Raw genomic sequence first — 18,287 nt, 5'->3', positions numbered from 1 at the left:
AGCCCCGATCATCCCGGGCCCTTTCCACCGGCCCGTTCCCACGCGGCTCCCGGGGTGGGGAGGGCTGCGGGCGCCTCCCCCCGCCCCTCACCACAGCGACATTGCTCAACCGGGAACCCAAGTGCCCTCCGGGGCCAGGGCCAGCCCACCGGAGGCAGGGGATGGTTGGGGGGAGGGAGGGGGAGTCGGCAGGGTCAGGGGTGGGACATCCCCTTCCTGTCCCCAGCGTCCTGGTCAGGCCAAGGCCGGGGAGCAGGGACCACAGAGCCAGTGCCCAGGACAGGAATGGATGTCATGTGGCCCGGCCAGAGGGGCCCTGAGTGTCTGCCCGGAGGGTGAGGGTCAGGAGATAATGGGAAGGAAAGAGGGGAAGCTAAGCCCCCAGCTGCTAAAGGAGCTCTCTGCCGAGCCCCGGGGGGGGGGGGGGGGGGGGCCCACACTCCCACTGGGACCACAGCCCGGGCCTCAGGCCTGTCCCCTCCCCCGAGAATGTGGTCACAGCCTTCCCCCCCCCCCCCCCCCCCCCCCGGGACCAAGTGAGGGCTGAGGAGTGACTTGCACATTCCACCAGCCTCAGCTCCATCCCACCCCCGACTCCATCCCACCCCCCGGGCCGCAGGGCAGGGCTCAGCCTCTGCAGGCACAACACCGGCTCCTGTGGACGCTGGGTCGTTTTTTGTGTGTGTTTTTCTTTCTTTCTTTTTTAAAAATATATTTTATTGATTTTTTACAGAGAGGAAGGGAGAGGGTTAGAGAGTCAGAAACATCGATGAGAGAGAAACATCCATCAGCTGCCTCCTGCACACCTCCTACTGGGGATGTGCCTGCAACCCAGGTACATGCCCTTGACCGGAATCGAACCTGGGACCCTTCAGTCCGCAGGCCGACGCTCTATCCACTGAGCCACACCGGTTTCGGCTGTGTGTGTTTTTCTTAATATATTTTTATTGATTTCAGAGAAGGGAGAGGGAGGGAGAGATACAAACATCAACAATGAGAGAGAATCATGGACCGGCTGCCTCCTGCACGCCCCACACTGGGGATGGAGCCCGCAACCCGGGCCTGTGCCCTGACTTCAGAGGCCCCGCTTGTGCCCACTGGCTGGGCGTTACCTGACTGTCGGGCCGTGACCCCCCCTGTCCGCTCCACCTCCAGCAGCCTTTCCTAGCACCTCACTTAAATTACTGCAACTGTGTGTAAAGGACGAGTTGGCAGCCCGGCCGGTGTGGCTCAGTGGTTGAGCATCGACCTAGGAACCAGGAGGTCACGGTTTGATTCCCGTCAAGGGCACAGGCCCGGGTTGCAGGCTCCATCCCCAGTGGGGCGCGTGCAGGAGGCAGCCGATCCATGGTTCTCTCACATCATGGATGTTTCTCTCTCTCTCTCCCTCTCCCTTCCTCTCTGAAATCAATTAAAAAAAAAAAAAAGAAAGAAAGAAAAGGACGAGTTAGCAGACCCAGAGTGAGGGGGAGAGGGGGTTGTGTCCCCCCAAGACCCGCCCCCCCCCCCCGGGCTGCGTCCCCAGCCACCCGCCCTCCAGCCCTGACCTCGGGGAGCTGGGGCCTCTCCAGGCTGCTCCCTGGGAGCCGGGTGTCCTGGAGCTGATCACAGCTTGGCGTCACTGGGGGTTTGTGCGTGGAAAGCGCTCCCCTGGGCCTGCTCGGAACATCATGTTTTGCTCCAGCCTCTGGCCCAATCCCACTCCTTGGGCCCCAGCTTCCCCTCTGGGTGAGGTCAGCAGGGTGGATCCCACACCCGCCAGGCCAGGAGGTAACCCAGGTTCCCAGCATCCGTGGGTTGCTTCTGCCCAAGGGAAAGCCGGGGCTATGGCGCCCCCTGGTGTCCAACCGTGGAAGTGCCGCTGCCCCCATCCAGGGAAGGGAGGGCCTGGCCCCTGGCGCTGGGGCTGAGGGTGAGGAAGGTCAGGGCTGGGCAGGGGCCTGTCCCGCGCCCCCTCCCCGCCACAGGGCTCTCCACCCTCCCCCACCAGACGGCCCCGTGTCACACAGGATGCTGCGGCCCAGGGAATCGGGAGCCGGCCAGCACCTGGCGCGGTGGCCCCGTTTATTGCACTGCTTTGCGCCCCCGCTCCCCCAGGAGAAGTCCGTCCCCCAAGTCCCAGCCTGGCCCGCCCTGCACGCTCAGTAGCCCGCCGGCTCCCCGCCTTTCCTGGAGTCCGAGGCGGCCGCCCAGCCGCCGTCCGTGCGGGCGATGGCCTGCACCACCGCGATGAAGGTGGACACCTCCTGGGTGTGGTGGTGCCGGCTCTTCAGGCCTGTGGTCACCGCCTGGGGACGGGAGGGGAGAGGGAGGCCTCAGCGGGGCCCGGGACGCCTTCGGAACCACCCCTGTGGGGTCATGGGCCTCACAGACCCGGATGCTGGCGTTTCTGGCCACCTGGCCAGGAGGAGCAAGTTGGGGGCCGCTGGGCCTCCGGGGTCACCGTGGAGCACGTGGCCTGGCCCTCACTCACTGCACCGGGGCTCCCCGGGGCCCAGGCAGCCCTGGCCGGAGGGGCTCGGTGGGTAGAGCGTCGGCCTGTGGACCCAAGGGTCCCGGGTTCGGTTCCAGTCAAGGGCACGTACCTCAGGTGCAGGCTCCTCCCCTGCCCGGGTCCTCGTTGGGGCGAGTGTGGGAGGCAACCCATCGATGTGTCTCTCTCTGTCTTTCCCTCTCTCTAAAAATCAATGGGAAGACATCCCCTGGTGAGGCTCTCAAAAAATAATAAAATGAAGGCACCTTAAAAAAAAAAAAAAAAAGGTGGTCCTAGCTGGTTTGGTTCAGTGGCTCGAGGCTAGAGCGCCGGCCTGCGGACGGAAGGGTCCCGGGTCTGATTCCTTCCGGTCAGGGCACAGTCCCGGGTTGCTGGCTCCATCCCCAGTGCGGGGGCAGGCAGGAGGCAGCCGGTCCATGATTCTCTCTCATCATTGAGGTTTCTCTCTCTCCCTCTCCCTCTCCCTTCCTCTCTGAAGTCAATAAAAATATGTAAATAAATAAATAAGAAAAAGATGGCCCAGGTGGTGGGTGTGAGGCCACCGCCCTGGCAGAGGACACCAGCCACCATCCCTCCATGGTGACCCAGGAGACCCAGCCCTCCTCCCAGGACCCCCCCCCCCCCCCCCCCGCTGTGCCCCGCCCACCTGGTCCATGCCGCGCTCCAGGGTGGTGGTGTTGGGCAGGAGCTGGTTGTGTAGCCGGGGCTCCTCCACCGCCCTCTTCACGTCGTAGCCGAACCACAGGTTGTAGATGATGGCCTGCGGGGGGCGGGGGTCAGCATGGCCTGGGGGGCGGGGTCAGCATGGCCTCGGGGGTCTGGGGGGTCTGGGGGACGGGGGTCAGCATGGCCCGGGGGGCGGGGTCAGCATGGCCTGAGGGGGGCGGGGTCAGCATGGCCCGGGGGGCGGGGTCAGCATGGCCTGAGGTGGGCGGGGGTCAGCATGGCCCGGGAGGCGGGGTCAGCATGGCCCGGGGGGCGGGGTCAGAGTGACCCGGGGGCGGGCTCAGCATGGCCCGAGGGGGGCGGGGTCAGCATGGCCTGAGGGGGGCGGGGTCAGCATGGCCCGGGGGCGGGGTCAGAGTGACCCGGGGGCGGGATCAGCATGGCCCGAGGGGGGCGAGGTCAGCATGGCCTGAGGGGGGCGGGGTCAGCATGGCCTGAGGGGGCGGGGTCAGAGTGACCCGGGGGCGGGATCAGCATGGCCCGGGGGCGGGGCCGAGGGCAGGCGGCGGGCACACACCAGCGCGGTGGCGGTGGTGATCTGCGTGCCCCCGGAGGCGCCCACCACCAGGCTGACGCGGCCGTCCCGGTCCACGACGATGGTGGGGCACATGGAGGAGAGCGGCTGCTTCCCTGGGGGGGGGGGGGGAGTCAGAGATGCAGGTCAGCGGCCCCCCCGCCCGGACGCCAGCCCCCCGCCCGCCCGCGCCCCGCACCACGCACCGGGCCTGATGAAGTTGGCCGGGGAGGGGGGCACCCCGAACTGGTTGGTGATGTTGGGGGAACTGAAGTCGTCCATCTCATCGTTGAACAGGATCCCGCTGACCGGGGACAGCACCTTGGACCCGAAGCTGCAGGCGGGCGGCGTCAGACCGCGGGGCACCGCTCCCCCCCGACCCCCCCCACCCCCGAAGCTCCGACGTGCACCCCGCGAGGTCCGGGGCAAGGGCTCTACCAAGGGGGGCCTCAGTTTCCCAGCACAAAAGGGGTTCACGGAGCCCCCCCGGCCGCCTGGCAGCCCCTACTAGAGGTTGATGGTGCTGGTGGCCGCCACGGCGCTGCCATCCTCCGCGACCACGGACAGGTGGGCGGTGCCCCCGTCGTCCGGGGTGTAGAACTCGGGCTCGTAGTAGGCGGCGGGGTGCGTGGTGTGGTCGGAGATGCGGCTGCGCAGCTGGGCGGCAAAGAACTCGGAGCTCATGTTCCGGACCACCTGCCGAGACCCCAGAGCCGGCCTGAGGCAGTGGGGGAGGGGGCGCGGGCACAGGCTGGTGCAGGCGGCTCTCGGGAAGACCCCCGACGAGCCTCTGGCACCCTGACACTCACAGGGCCCGTCGGACCCCCTCTCTCCAGCCTTTGTCTCTGCTGCGGGCCGGCAACTCTGAGTGTCTGTCTGTCTGCTCCCCAAGCCCCCACTCGAGCCACAGTCATTCATTCATGGAGCTTGTGCTGCAAGCCTGGCCCTGCGGGGGGCGGGGGGGGCTGTCAGCAGGGAACAGCCAAGCAGGTCCCCCCGCCCGCAGGCAGGGAAGACAAGGCAGTGCTGGGAAGGACGAGCCAGGGAAAGGCGGTGGAGGACGATGGGGAGGCGGGGGGAGTGGTCAGGGAGGGCTTCTCGGAGGAGGTGACATCTGAAAAGAACCCTGAAGGAGGCCTGGAGAGCAAATGCAAAGGCCCCGAGGCAGGCCTGTGAGTGACGGGCAGACGGGGAGTTGTGTTAGGAGGACAGGAGGTTGAAGATGCCGCCGAGGTCCATTCCCGTGGGTCCCCGTAGGCCTCAGAAAGACTCTGGCTTTAAGGCTCGGCCACCCGGGACCGGGACAAAGCAGGGAGCCCCGGCTGTTTCCCCAGGGTCTCTCCGCAGGCTGGTGGGAGGCAAGGGGGGCCACCCAAGAGGGAGGCTGGGACGTCAGCGGGCGGGAGGAGGGGGCTGGCTCATGCAGGTGGCAGAGAAGGAGGGATCGAAAACGGCCCTCAAGTCTGCATCCCCGAGGGACCCTCAGCCGGGAGGCGGACTCTGGGGGGGCGGGGAGGTGTGGGGGGAAGGACAGGCTGGGATCGCGGGAGCTTGATTTTGGAAAGGTGCCCGCTGGACACTGAGGAGTGCTGAGCCTACATGTCAAGTTCACGGGCCAGAGGGGGCTAAAGGGTGCCCGTGGAGACAGCTGCTGAGGGCACGAGGCTGGATGGGCAGGCCGAGAGGACCGACAGGCACGGAGAGGGGGAGGAGGCCTCGCAGAAAACATGTCTCCAGAAGGTTCCACCCACGCCCCTCAGATTAACTGACGAACCCAAAGTGAGCATCTACGGCCTGAATCTCCTCCCACGGAAGCAAGGGCACATCCAGGCCGGGGGGAGGGGGGAGGAGGGAGGTGGCGTTCCACAAGAGAACTGCCCTGGGCTTTCGAAATCAGCAGGGCCCGGCGGCGGGGCTCAGGGGCTGAGCGTCACACTAGCAACCAGGAGGTCACAGTTCCATCTCCGGTCAGGGCACCTGCCGGGCTGCGGGCTCGACCCCATCCTTCCCATCCCCCGAGGGCTGGGACGCCCCCTGCACCCCTCACCTCACACTAACCACGCCGGACCCTCCACGCCGAGGGCGCAGCACGTGCGAAGGCCTGGAGGTGGGAGAGTGGGGGCCAGGGGGGGACTTGTTCCTCGTTGCCTGTTACACGCTGAGCTCCGCGGGGCCCAGGCCCAGACGCCCCAAGTTGGTGAGAGCGGATTCACACAGCAGGCGGGAGGCTCCGGGCAGACCCCGCCCCCACCAAGGGCCAGCCCCTGCCCTCACCTCGGTCACGTTGACAAACTTGGGGTCCCCAAGCAGCGTCCTCTTGGCGTAAGCGAAGCGGAAGGCCTCCACGATGCGGTGGTAGGTCAGGCCCTTCTGCTCGGGCGTCTCCACGCTCGCCCGCGAGAAGTTGTACCCTGGAGGGCAGAGCCGGCAGGCGTTGGCGGCCTCAGGGGTGCTCGGGACGTCCCCGCTCAGCCGAGACCGCGGGGGGCCTGGGGTGCGCTCACCCCCCCCCCCCCAACCACCTGGATGACCCGCAGCAGCCCGGCCGGCGTGGCTCAGGGGTTGAGCGTCGACCTATGAACCAGGAGGTCACGGTTCGATTCCCGGTCAAGGGCACAGGCCCGGGTTGCGGGCTCCATCCCCAGGGTGGGGCGTGCAGGAGGCAGCCGGTCCATGATCCTCTCTCATCATGGATGTTTCTCTCTCTCTCTCCCTTTCTCTCTGGAATCAGTAAAAAAAAAAAAAAAAAATATCTCTATATATATATATATAAATATATATATATATTTTAAATTACCAGGCCCTGGCCGGTTTGGTCCAGTGGATAGCGGGTTGGCCTGTGGGCCGAAGGGTCCCGGGTTCAGTTCCGGTCCAGGGCACGTGCCTTGGTGGCAGGCCCCTCCCCGGCCCGGGCCCGGTCGGGGCTCACCCTTGAGGATGTTGAGGATGAGGGCCAGCACAGGCCCGCTGAGGGGGGCGCTGGGCACGTAAAGCTGGTGGTCCCCCAGGCTGATGCTCAGCGGGTGCTCGATCAGCTCCGCGCGGTAGTCGTTCAGGTCCTTGGCGGTCACGATGCCCCCTGCGGCGAGACGGCAGCTCCAGGCGGGAGGGACACGGGAGCGGCTGCGCTCGCGGCGGGCGGGGCTGCCCTCGGAGGAGGCTGGGGCCGCGCCCTTGGAGGGGTCCTGCCCACCTGCAGGGCCCCCGCCCTCCCCCTCCATACTGCCCCGCCCCCCAGCCCCTCTGCCCTCTCTGATGGTGCCGGCTCCCCACGGCCAGGCCAGCCCAGGCCAGCCCCGAGGACCCCGATCCCTGGCCCCAGCTCGGGGCTCCCTCCGCCACGGAGTCCTTGCCCCAGGTCCCCGAGGCCGTGCGCTCACCGGCCGCCTGGATGTCCCGGACGATCTGGGCCGTGAGGCTCCCGTTGTAGAACGCCCGGGCGCCCTCCGAGGCCAGCGTCTCGTAGGTGTCGGCCAGCCGCGGCATCGTCACCCTGTCCCCCTCCCGCAGCACCTGGCCGTCCCGGCAGAACACCTCGCTGGGGCAGAGCGGGCTCCGTGAGGCAGGGGTGGGAGGCCGGACCGCCCCCCCCCCCGACACACACCTCCCCCTGGCCGGCCACGCAGCACGGAGACGAGAGCCAAGGACAGCGGGCTCCGGCCCACGCTCAGGGCTCACCCTCCCGTGGCCAGCCCGGGCGCCTCGCGAACCCTGCTACTCGGGGTACACAGCCCCGGGGGGCTCAGAGGGAGTCCCCACGCGTGACGGCTCCTGAACGCGCTCACGGCGGCGGGATCGGCGGCCCCACCCGCGCCCAGGGCGGGGCGCCCGCAGACGTACCACAGGGCCGGCTGCCGCTCGATGGCAGCCCGGCTCCTCTGCAAGGCGGCCGCCAGGCCCTTGCCCACGCGGAAGCCCTGCCGCGCCAGCCGGATGCTGGGCTGGAAGAGGCGGGCCCAGGGCAGCCGCCCGTGCCGCCGGTGCGCCAGCTCGTAGCCGCGGATCTCGCCGGGCACGGCCACCGACAGCCCCCCTGCGAGGCGAGAGGGAGGACAGCGTCGGTCCAGACCAGGGAGTGGGGGCCTCGTCCGGGCACCGGCCCAGGTGGGACCGCGAGGCTCCCAAATCCATTCTCTGGCCGGGCCGGCTCCCCGAGGGCCAGATCTGAGGATGGACCCGCCCATTGGAAAAAGGCATCTCAAGCCCGGCCGGGGTGGCTCAGGGGTTGAGCATCGGCTGTGAACCAGGAGGTCACGGTTCGATTCCCGGTCAGGGCACAGGCCCGGGTTTCAGGCTCGATCCCCAGTGTGGGGTCTGCAGGAGGCAGCCGATCCATCATTCTCTCTCATCATCGATGTTTCTCTCTCTCCCTCTCCCTTCCTCTCGGAAATCAATAAAGATATATATTTGTTAGCCCTGGCCGGTGTGGCTCAGTGGATGGAGCATCAGCCTGTGGACTGAAGGGTCCCAGGTTCGATTCCGGTCAAGGGCATGGACCTTGGTTGTGGGCACATCCCCAGTGGGGGGTGTGCAGGAGGCAGCTGATCGATGTTTCTCTCTCATCGATGTTTCTAGCTCTCTATCCCTCTCCCTTCCTCTCTGTAAAAAAAAATCAATAAAATATATTTTTTTAAAATATATTTTTTAATAATAAAAGAAGAAAATAGAGGGTTTAGACAGTCTGCTTCATCACCACGGAACGGTGTGACCTCAGCCGGTTCGCACGGCCTCTCTGGGACTCAGCGCCCCTCCCTATAAAATGGGACCCGACTCAGCGCGCCCCTCAGCAAGTGCACGGGGCGGGCTCCAGGGCCCCATCGGGGAGAAGGCTGCGCAGAGCCGGGCCCAGGGCCCCGTGCGGAGCTGTGACAGTCACTCTCCGTGGGCTAGCACAGGGGCCGCGAGGCCTGAGCAGAAACCACGGGCCCTCTGGCCCGTTACCCTGGGATGATCGTTTTAAAATTGATTTTAGAGAGAGAGGACGGGTGGGAGAGGGAGGAGAGAGAGAGAGGGATTCGTGGTTCATCGGCTGATTCTTGTACGCGCCCCGACCGGGGATCAAACGCACAACCTCGGCGTAGGGGGACGGGCTCTACCCGCTGAGCTACCCGGCCAGGCCTCCGTGACGACCGCCTTGTGCATCCCTTACGGAGGGTGAGAGGGGCGGGGAAGGGATGGGAGGGGTGGGCAGGAGTGGCACCAGAGCTGGCCCAGGGGACGGCACGCCTCGGGCCCACGCCCGCCCGCCCGCCTCACCTTCCTGCGCCTGCTCCGAGCTGTTGAACATGCCGGCCGAGGCCAGCGCGGGGGCCACCTCCCGGGCATTGATGACCTCGGCCTTTCCTGGAAGGAGACGGCAGTGGGCGGACGGGACGCCAGCCCCTCCCCCTGCGTGAGCCCGGAGCCCCCCCCCCCGCCCCCGGCTGTGCCACCCGGTCCGAGGCAGGCACCCCGCCGCCCACCGCCCGCCCCGGCCGCCCGCGGGCACTCACGCGTGGTGCTGTTGTAGATGGTGAGGAACAGGCCGCCCCCGATGCCCATGCTGTGGGCGTTCATGAGCCCCACGCACAGCAGGGCCGCGATGGCGGCGTCCACCGCTGAGCCGCCGTCCTGCAGCGCGTCCCTGCCCGGGCGCGGGGCGGAGTGAGAACTGGGCCCCCGCCCGCACCCGCACCCGCCCCTCCACCCCGAGGGGGCCTGCCGAGGAGGACAGAAGTCAGTCCGCAGGAGTTTGTTTAAATTTAATTCTAAAACCAATGGGTTTATAGTTTCATCTTTTCCGAACAAATGTACATAACTTTTTAAAAAGTATATTTTTATTGATTTCAGAGAGGAAGGGAGATATAGATAGACAGATAGATAGAGAGAGAGAAACATCCGTGATGAGAGAGAATCATGGGGCGGCTGCCTCCTGCACGCCCCCCACACTGGGGATGGAGCCCACCACCCGGGCCTGGGCCCTGACCGGGAATCGAACCCTGACCTCCTGGTTCGTAGGTCGACGCTCAGCCCCTGAGCCACGCCGGCCTGGCCATGCACATAACTTTTTTAAAAATATGATTTTATTGATTTCAGAGAGAGGAAGAGAGAGGGAGCCAGAAGCATGGAGGAGAGAGAAACACGGACCGGCTGCCTCCTGCACGCCCCCTGCTGGGGACCGAGCCTGCAGCCCGGGCCTGTGCCCTGACCCGGCATCAAATCGGCCACCGCCTGGTGCGTGGGATGAAGTTCAGCTAACTGAGCCACACCGGCCGGGCTACGTAACTTTTATAATTTTTTTTTAAAAAGTGTTCCTTTTCATTAGTAATCGTATTTTCTGTCTGAGTCTTTCAGTGGGAACTGATCTTTGTCTAAAACCTGAGGTCGGGGCAGGAAATCGTATGGAACAGCAGCTTTTAACCCAAGAGGCAGGCGCCCTGAGCCCCGAGAGGAGGCCCCTGGCTGGGAGCCCCGTGTCCCGCTCCCGGGGCCGGCGCCCCCTCCGTCCCCGCCCAGGGGCTGCTGAGCAGGTCCAAAGAGGAACGCCCCTCGCCCGGGTCCATTCCGGCGGCCGTCCGCCCGGCCCGCGTGCCCACCCCTGCCACTCACCTCCCGATCTCCGAGCAGGGCTGGGCGTCCGCGGCCACGGCGGCCCTGGGGTACACGTGGCCGGGCGGCCTGGAGGCGGCGGGCAGCCAGAGGCTGAGGCTGATGATGACCAGCATCAGCACGATGGCCGCCAGGGCCAGCACCACGTAGCGCTTCTTCATGGCTCTGCGGGCACGCGAGGGGTCAGGGGGCAGGGCCGGGGGACCGCGCCCGCCTGCCCTGGGCCATCCGCTCCTCCCCGCCCCCCCCCCCCCCCAGCATCAAGCCTGAGACATAGCCCTGTGTCTCCCGGCTGCCTGCCTGCCTGCCGCCCAGAACACGTGCCCGCAACCCGGGCCTGTGCCCTGACCGGGAATCGAACCATGACCTCCCGGTTCATAGGTCGACGCTCAGCCCCACTGAGCCACGCCGGCTGGGTGAACCCACTTAATCTTCACCACACCCCAAGCAGGGTGCCTGTCCTTCCCACGGGGCGGCTGTCAGTGACCTGCCCGAGGCCCCAGAGCAGGGAGGGGCACGGCACCCACCCCCTCTCCCCTCAGCTGGGCTGCACCACCTGGTCACAGGACATGCCCACCACCGAACCCCGGCCTGGGGAATCTGGGGGCTCCCAGGAGGGGTCCCTGCTGGATAGAGACGGGGTTCTTACTGGGATGGCGCCCTGTGGCTCAGCCGGGAGGATTTGGGGGGTCAGAGATGGGACAGGAGCTCCTGGCAGAAAGAACGACCTGACCCAGCCCTCGATGGTGTGGCTCAGTGGATAGAGCGTCGGCCTGCGGACTGAAGGGTCCCGGGTTCGATTCTAGTCAAGGGCACATGCCCTGGTGGGGGGTGTGCAGGAGGCAGCCGATCCATGATTCTCTCTCATCATTGATGTTTCTCTCTCTCTCTCTCTCCCTCCCTCTCCCTTCCTCTCTGAAATCAATAAAAATAAAAATAAAGAATCAGGCACCAGGGTTTCTGGCTGGACTCGAAGCAGCCCCTCCCACCAGCACCTCCTGCTCCGCCCCCCAAAAAGCTGTCAGCGGGCTCTCCCCAGGCGCCCACCAGGCCCTGCCCCCTGCCAATGCCCTCAGGAGACAGCTCCTGCTTCCTGCCCACTCCTCCTTCTCCGCCAGGCTGACAGCCTCCGGGCACGCCCTGGGCCCTGGCAGGGAGGCTGTGCAGGGGTAGGGCTCCTGTCGGCAGGGCAGGGGCTGTGCCGGGGGTCTGCCGACCTCAGGGGCTGGGCTGGCAGCACCAGCGCCGGTTCGGGACACAGAACTTTCCCATCCCACGCGGCAGGGATGGGCAGGCCTGGCAGGGCGGGGGCCCATCCACTGGGGTGGGCCATGCTGGGCACCTTGGGGGCATGGCCTCCTGTCTCCTGGGCTTGGGGCTCTCAGCTCAGACCCCCCTCAGGGCCCTCCTCTCTCCCCGGGGAGAGCGCGCCATGACTTCCTAGGGCCCACACTCCAGCCTCCCCTGTCCATCATCCGTCTGTCCATCCACCCATCCCAGGGCCCCGGTGGGCTCCCCGAGGGGCAGGGGCACGCAGGGAGCGCGGGGAAGGTGGGCGGCACAGACCGCATCCCCTCCTCCCCCGCGGGGCAGCGGGAGGTCTGGCTCGGCCCCCGCAGGCGGACACGTCCAGCTTTCCGAAGGCGCCCTGCTGGGGCCTGGCTTCCGCTTCCCCCTCCCTGCCCCACGTTCCTCTCACAGATTCACCGAACCGCGCCGAGCCCAGAGCCGGGCTCCCACTCACATCGGCATCAGGAGGGGAAACCAAGGCCGGAGAGGGGACCGGGCACAGGGCCTGGCCCCAGACCCCAGCCCAGCCCGGCCGGCGTGGCTCCATGGCCGAGCGTCGACCTATGAACCAGGAGGTCAGGGTTCGATTCCTGGTCGGGATACATGCCCGGGTTGCGGGCTCGATCCCCAGTGTGGGGCGTGCAGGAGGCAGCCGATCCATGACTCTCTCTCATCGTGGATGTTTCTATCTCTCTCTCCCACTCCCTTCCTCTCTGACATCAATAAAAATTTTAAAATAAAATAAAATAACCCAGTCCAGCTCCTAATAAGCCTGGGGCTTACCTGAGGCCGGGGGCACCTGGGGTCCAGGAAAGCCCGGCTCCTCGGGGACAGCTCTGGGTTGGGGCAGGCCGGGCGGGAAGAGGCAGACGGTCTGCCTGGGAAAGTCTAGGCTCTGGCGCAGCTGCCTTCCGGCTCCCAGGGGAGGCAGCTGTGCGGGGAGGTCTGAGGGGCCTGAGGGGCCACGGCCACGCCTGCCCCCCCCTCCCGCCCCGCAGCGCTGCTCAGGGGGCCTCTGAACGGGGCCTGAGATCTGGGGCCGGCACCTCCCGGAGTTGCTGAGGCCGGAGGCACCGGCGGGACTCGCTCACCTAGTCCCAGGGGAGGCAGGAGGCCGGCCAGGGTGCCCGTGCCCCGTGGGGCAGCTGCAGGTGTTGGAGCGGGTGGAGAGCAGGGAGGACGGGCGAAGGCTGGCTTAGGGGCAGGAGGGGGCGTGGCGACTGGGCCTGTCCCCGGGTGACTAAAGTTCAGAAGGCCCTGTGGGCGTGACCCCCACAGGGAAGGACAGGGGTGGGGACGGAGGCAGGGGATCCCCTTCTCTGGGACTCAGATCCTTCCAATGGGCAGAGTCTATCAGAGCCCCTTGAGGGAGCCCCAGGCGGGGCCCCCCCCTGGCCAGCCCTGGCTCCCTGGCTCTGGGCAGAGCATCTGACCTCCAGGATCACACACACGGCGTCCCAGAGCGGGTTCCTGGGGCGGTGCTCAGGGGCGCCCCAGCCTCAGACCAGAACCCAGACCTGGGAGGCCTCCCCACAACCCACAACCCTCTGCCAGATGCCAAGGGAGCCTCAAAAACACGGCCTGGGGCCTGGCCGGCGTGGCTCAGCGGTTGAGCATCCACCTAGGAACCAGGAGGTAAGGGTTCGATTCCCGGTCAGGGCACAGGCCCGAGTTGCAGGCTGGATCCCCAGTGTGGGGCGTGCAAGAGGCAGCCGATCCATGATTCTCTCTCATCACTGATGTTTCTCTCTCTCTCCCTCTCCCTTCCTCTCTGAAATCAATAAAAATATTTTTTCAAAAAACAAAACAAAAAAAAACTCGGCCTGGGGCCCCAGCTCAGGCCCAGTCCCCCCGTCTCTCCAGGAGTGTGCCCCCCTCGGGCCCCAGGAACCACCTGCAGAGCCTGGAAAGGCAGGGCCCACAGAAGCCGGAGCTGGTCCAAAGTCACCGAGCCCAGCAGTGCAGGCCCGGCCACCCCCACCCGCCCCGAGGTGTCCCAGCCCCCCCAGGAGGTCCAGAGTCAGGAGCCGCTCAGGCCCGGCCCTGGGGACCTTGGACACAACTCCCCATCCCCCCAGGCCCTTATCTGATAAGGGCAGGACTAGGATAAGGATCAGCCACTTCCTAGGCCATGTCTCCCTCCGGCTCCCTGGCTCCCTGGCTCCCTGGCTCCCTGGCCAGGTGTCTAGACGGCCTGAGAGCCGCCAGAGGCCCGGTCTCTAAAGCGAATCCACAACCACCCTGCAGGGCTGTGCCGCCCGACAGAGAGGAGACACACAGGCTGAGCAGACAGGGCCGCCCGCCCCGGGTCACGCAGCCAAAGCGATCCTTGTCCTGGCACCCGCTGCCCGGGAGTCGCCCAGAGATGCTACACCTGCCAGTGGGCCTGGGCATCCCCCCAGCTGCGGACCAGAGTGGCCGGGAAGATGAACAGGGAAGGAGCCGAGGCCCAAGGCCCAGGACCTGTGCCCGAGGGCTGGGCACCAGGCAGGGACGTCAGGGCACCAGGCTCTGCCTCAGTGGCTGCTTTGCAGGGCCGTGGGCCCGAGGGGTGGGCAGGGGAGAGCCACAGGGCTCCGCCCCCACCTGAGCCTGCTCAGCGGTTTCCCCCTGCCCGGGGGAGCGGGAGACAGCGCCCCATCGGCGGCAGCGGGAGGCGGAGAGAGCGGATGTCTGAGTGGGCAGGGGAAGGCCCCGCCCCGCGGGAACCCTGGGCACAGCGAGCTGGCAGCGATGCGTGCCCTCCCCTGTGCCCAGCCGCCGCGGCCAGGGCTCGGGAGCAGGACAGGGGAAGGCGCTCAGCAAAGGCCATGCGAACTGGGCATGGCATCCAGGGTGAGTCCGTCCCATTCTGTCCTGCTCGGCCTCCCACCCCCTGCACACAGAGCGGGGGCCTGGGGGACCCTGGCATCCCAGGCAAGGCTGCGGGGGCTGAGCTGGAGGTCTCCGCCAGACCCCACGCCTCCCGTCCGCGGCACAAAAAGGGGTGAGCTCCCCATCTCCAAAAATGTGCAAGCATCACCCACCCAAATGTTCTTTTTCATATGTTGTGGGGAATTTTATATATATATATAAATATTATTGATTTCAGAGAGGGAGGGAGAGGGGGAAGAGAGAGAAACATCAATGATGAGAGAGAATCATGGATCGGCTGCCTCCCGCATGCCCCCCACTGGGGATCGAGCCTGCAACCCGGGCCTGTGCCCTGACCGGGAATCGAACCCAGGACCCTTTGATCCACAGGCTGACGCTCTATTCATTGAGCCAAACTGGCCAAGGCGGGTGTTTTGTGTGTGTTTTTTAAAATTGATTTCAGAGAGAGGAAGGGAGAGGGGTAGAGAAGCATCAATGGTGAGAAAGAATCATCCATCCGCTGCCTCCTGCACGCCCTCTGCTGGGTGGGGACGGAGCCCGCAACCTGGGCCTGTGCCCTGACCAGGAATTGAACCGTGACCTCCTGGTTCATGGGTCGCTGCTCAACCACTGAGCCACATCGGCCGGGCCACCCAAGGATTCTTACTCTGCCATTAGCGCCACCCCCTCCCAACACTTCTACTCACCCCCCAGCGAGCGGAGTCCAGGCTGAGCCAGGCGGGTTGGCGGGCGCGGCAGAGAGGAGGGTAGGGAAGAGGGCAGAGCAGCCAGCTCGGGGTTTTCTGTTAATCCTTCACCTTAGCACCACGGCTGTGTCATCGCAAGCCCAGAGCCACAGGGTGAAAACAGGGCCCAGCCCCAAACCCATTCACAGGCAGGAAACCGAGGCTTAGGTAGAAGCGGCTTGGCAACCAGACGGCCCCCCCAGAGCCAACTGTGCCCCCAGCGAGGAGTCACCTACCTCGGGCGCGAGGACCCGGCTCTCCTCCGCCCTCGCCGCACCCCTGCCCGGGAAGCTGACCCCCCCCCCCCCCCCCCCCGGCTCTCCTTCCCCGATGCCCACCCTGCAGCCCAAGGCTGAGAATCAGACCAGTCCTCTAACCACTACCTGCCGGAAACCTGTTGAAATCTGCGGGAGACACCCCAAAAGCGGGGGGCACCCCTAGAGTTGTGCAATGGCCCTTGCACAACCGACCCTGCCCCACGCCCCCCACAGCCCAGCCAGAGCCTCAGCGGGGCGAGCGCGCCCCGAGAGCAAGGCCCCGGCTCCGCTCCAGACCTGACCCCCGCCCCCGCCGTGACCCCGTCCCCGCTGACGGCCAGAGCCTCCCGGGCTCAGTTTCTCCATGGGGCACCCTCCCCCTCGATTCCGAGAAGTCCGCTTCCTGGGCCGTGGTTTCTTCAAAGCCTTTGCAGAGAAGTCATGTGGTCCCACCCGCCGCCTCCGCCCACACCTGTGCAGAGGGGCCCCCAGCCCAGACCTTGTCAGAGCCTAGGGCTCTGCCCACCCGTGGGACCCCCTCCCGCCGCTGACCCATCTGCAGGAGCCCTGCCCTGTCACCCCGAAGGGCAGCTCACTCCCATCACCCAGGAGCATGAAGTCAGGCAGAGCTGGGGCTGGACCCCAGGCCCCCAGACTTTCCCAGGAGGCCCCAAGCCCAAGTGTCTCCCCCACCATGATGTCCAGCAGCTCCCGGGGGGGTGGGGGATGGGCTTTGGGGGGAAAGCACCGGGGTCGGGGCGCCAGAGCCCACTCCATCCCAGCTCACCTGGCGCCAGGGCTGGGCCTCCCGCTGCCCCGCACAGGACTGAGCCCGGAGCCGGGAGCCCAGCTGGGACAGCTCCACCCCCGCCCGTGCTGCTGGTCGGGGAGGGGGAGGCTTTAAAGGCACAGGAGCCGCTCCAGGTGGGAGGAGGGCTGGGTGACCCCCAGAGGCTGCTGGCCTCGCTGACTCAGTGGGGTTCCACACCCTCACCCAGACCTGAGGCTCCTGGGCCTCAGGAGGGTTGCGTGAGCTTGTGTCTCCAGCAGAGGCAGATCAGACCCAGGGTCCCCTGAAAGGAGGTGAGCTTCCCCCCAACTTACGATGTCCAGAGAGGAGGTCACACAGCGCGGGGTGGAGCCAGATGCCTGCACAGGGGGAGGGGTTATAAGCATCTGAGACCCCCCCAGGCCCCAGGGGCCTAAGGTTCTCTCTACACCCCCCTCTACGCAGGCCCTCTCCCTGACCTCCCTGACCTTGGAGGCGGTCCCTCCAAGGACCCAGGTCACTTGACCTAAAGGGAGTCACATGATCCAGGGAACCCTTCCCTCATCCCCCAACTTTCTGGAGTCGTGAGCAGACAGACCGATGGAGGACACAGGCAGTGGGGGTGAGATCTGGGCCATCACCCATCCCGCCCCTGCTCCTGCCCGTCCAACAGCATGGCGGGGGGGGGGGGGTGCCCCCAGGGCTGGCCGGCCCAACCCCGCCTGTGCCTCTGAGGTCCACACCTGGCCCGCTGTCTGCCAGAACTGCCCCCACGAGCACAGCCCTGGCTGAAAGTCATTCATTCTTCATTCATTCATTCATTCATTCACCCGTCGGATCCTGGCCCATCTAGATTCCTCTCTCAAGGAGCCCCCAGGCAGACTGTGGACGGAATCGTACGGTTAGCCAAGAAGGAGGCCGACCCGAGGGTCCTGAGGGAGGGGCATACGTCCTGGGGGGAAGGGGGGCATCCAGGCAGAGCTGGGATTGCACTGGGGAGGCCAGGCCCGGGGGGGAGAAGCCACGCGACCTCCACACCCTCCGGAGGCGTCCAGGCTGGCCAGGGGCGTGGCGAGCGAGCGCGGGCCTTGAAGGACAGGCGCCTGGACTTTGAGAGCCAGCGAGGTGGTGAGGGTGTCACGGGGCCGGGTCACCCATTAACCCCGCTCAGCCTCACGACCCCGGGGGGTGGCCATTAGCTCCTCAGCCAGCCGTGCCGGGGGCAGGGCCCTGGGACGAAGGGGTGTTGGCTGGCGGCTGGCCGAGCTGGGCTCTCCGCATCCTTGTTCCTTGAAGAGCTTTCCTGGGCCAAGCGGGGGCAGCTGTCAGGGCAGCGGGGGGTGGGGGGACCCCACCATCCTGGTGCCTTTCACCTTTTTTTTTTTAAAATATATACGTGTGTTGATTTCAGGGAGGAAGGGGGGGGGGAGAGAGAGAAACATCAATGACGAGAGAGAATCATGGATCGGCTGCCCCCTGCACGCCACTCATTGGGGGTCGAGCCCACAACCCGGGCAGGTGCCCTGATGGGGAATCATGGGGTGACCTCCTGGTTGACAGGCTGATGCTCAGCCTCTGAGCCCCTCCGGCGGGGACCTTTCATCTCCTAATCGCCCCTCCTGTGCTGGCACCCGCCACCTCGAGAGCCTCCGGGGCCTTGGCCAGGGAGGCGGCCCCCGGGGCCTCGGCCAGGGAGGCGGCCCCCGGCTCTGCTCCCGAGGGCAAGGCTGGCCGGCACCGCCCGTCTCCCCTCGGAGAAAGGCCCCTGTGGCCTCCGAGGCCCTTCCTGTCCCGACACGCTGGGACCTGCCTCACCGCTCGGCCCGGGCGCTCCCCGCACAAGGAAGCGGCACCCCGTGAGGGCAAGGGGTTTGGCCAAAGCCATCAGCAGGGCAGTGGCCGTGACCGGAGCAAGGCCTGACCCACTTCCTCCAAGTGACATCTTGCAGCCTGTCACACCCCACCCTGCTGTCTGACCCCAGAGCGGCCGTGGCTGAGCTCCAGGCAGTGCCCCCAGGTGCAGTCAGAGCCTCCCAGGGAGCCAGCCCGG

At 66.3% G+C, this 18,287-nt stretch overlaps 1 protein-coding gene across 2 annotated transcripts; it reads right to left on the bottom strand.

Annotated features, from left to right (window-relative positions):
• Positions 1-2,081: 2,081 nt before the first annotated feature.
• On the bottom strand, positions 2,082-16,292 carry LOC103300382 (glutathione hydrolase 1 proenzyme). 2 transcript variants are annotated; one of them, XM_054712666.1, is made up of 13 exons: positions 16,256-16,292; positions 10,323-10,487; positions 9,227-9,357; positions 8,991-9,077; positions 7,575-7,767; positions 7,115-7,272; positions 6,664-6,813; positions 6,009-6,145; positions 4,243-4,430; positions 3,941-4,068; positions 3,738-3,850; positions 3,141-3,254; positions 2,082-2,288 (listed from the first exon to the last, which is right to left on the bottom strand). In XM_054712666.1, exons 2-13 carry the CDS (start codon positions 10,481-10,483, stop codon positions 2,142-2,144), a joined length of 1,707 nt encoding a protein of 568 aa, XP_054568641.1. In that variant the 5' UTR covers positions 10,484-10,487; positions 16,256-16,292; the 3' UTR covers positions 2,082-2,141. The 2 variants fall into 2 exon arrangements, with proteins under 2 accessions (XP_054568641.1, XP_054568640.1); XM_054712665.1 differs by lacking the exon at positions 16,256-16,292 and adding an exon at positions 15,173-15,314.
• Positions 16,293-18,287: the final 1,995 nt, after the last annotated feature.

The sequence above is a fragment of the Eptesicus fuscus genome, chromosome 23 (genome assembly GCF_027574615.1).
Source record: "Eptesicus fuscus isolate TK198812 chromosome 23, DD_ASM_mEF_20220401, whole genome shotgun sequence".
Taxonomy (NCBI): Eukaryota; Metazoa; Chordata; class Mammalia; order Chiroptera; family Vespertilionidae; genus Eptesicus; species Eptesicus fuscus.
This window is presented reverse-complemented; position numbering and strand designations above follow the sequence as displayed.

Bases quoted from the DNA above. Each gene is read 5' to 3' on its own strand.
- LOC103300382 (XM_054712666.1), bottom strand. From the start codon at position 10,483: ATGAAGAAGCGCTACGTGGTGCTGGCCCTGGCGGCCATCGTGCTGATG. The intron at 6,814-7,114 runs GTGAGCGCACGG...GTCTCGCCGCAG, and splicing joins CCGGGACATCCAGGCGGCCG to GGGGCATCGTGACCGCCAAG. The intron at 2,289-3,140 runs GTGGGCGGGGCA...TCCCGTCCCCAG, and splicing joins TGGAGCGCGGCATGGACCAG to GCGGTGACCACAGGCCTGAA.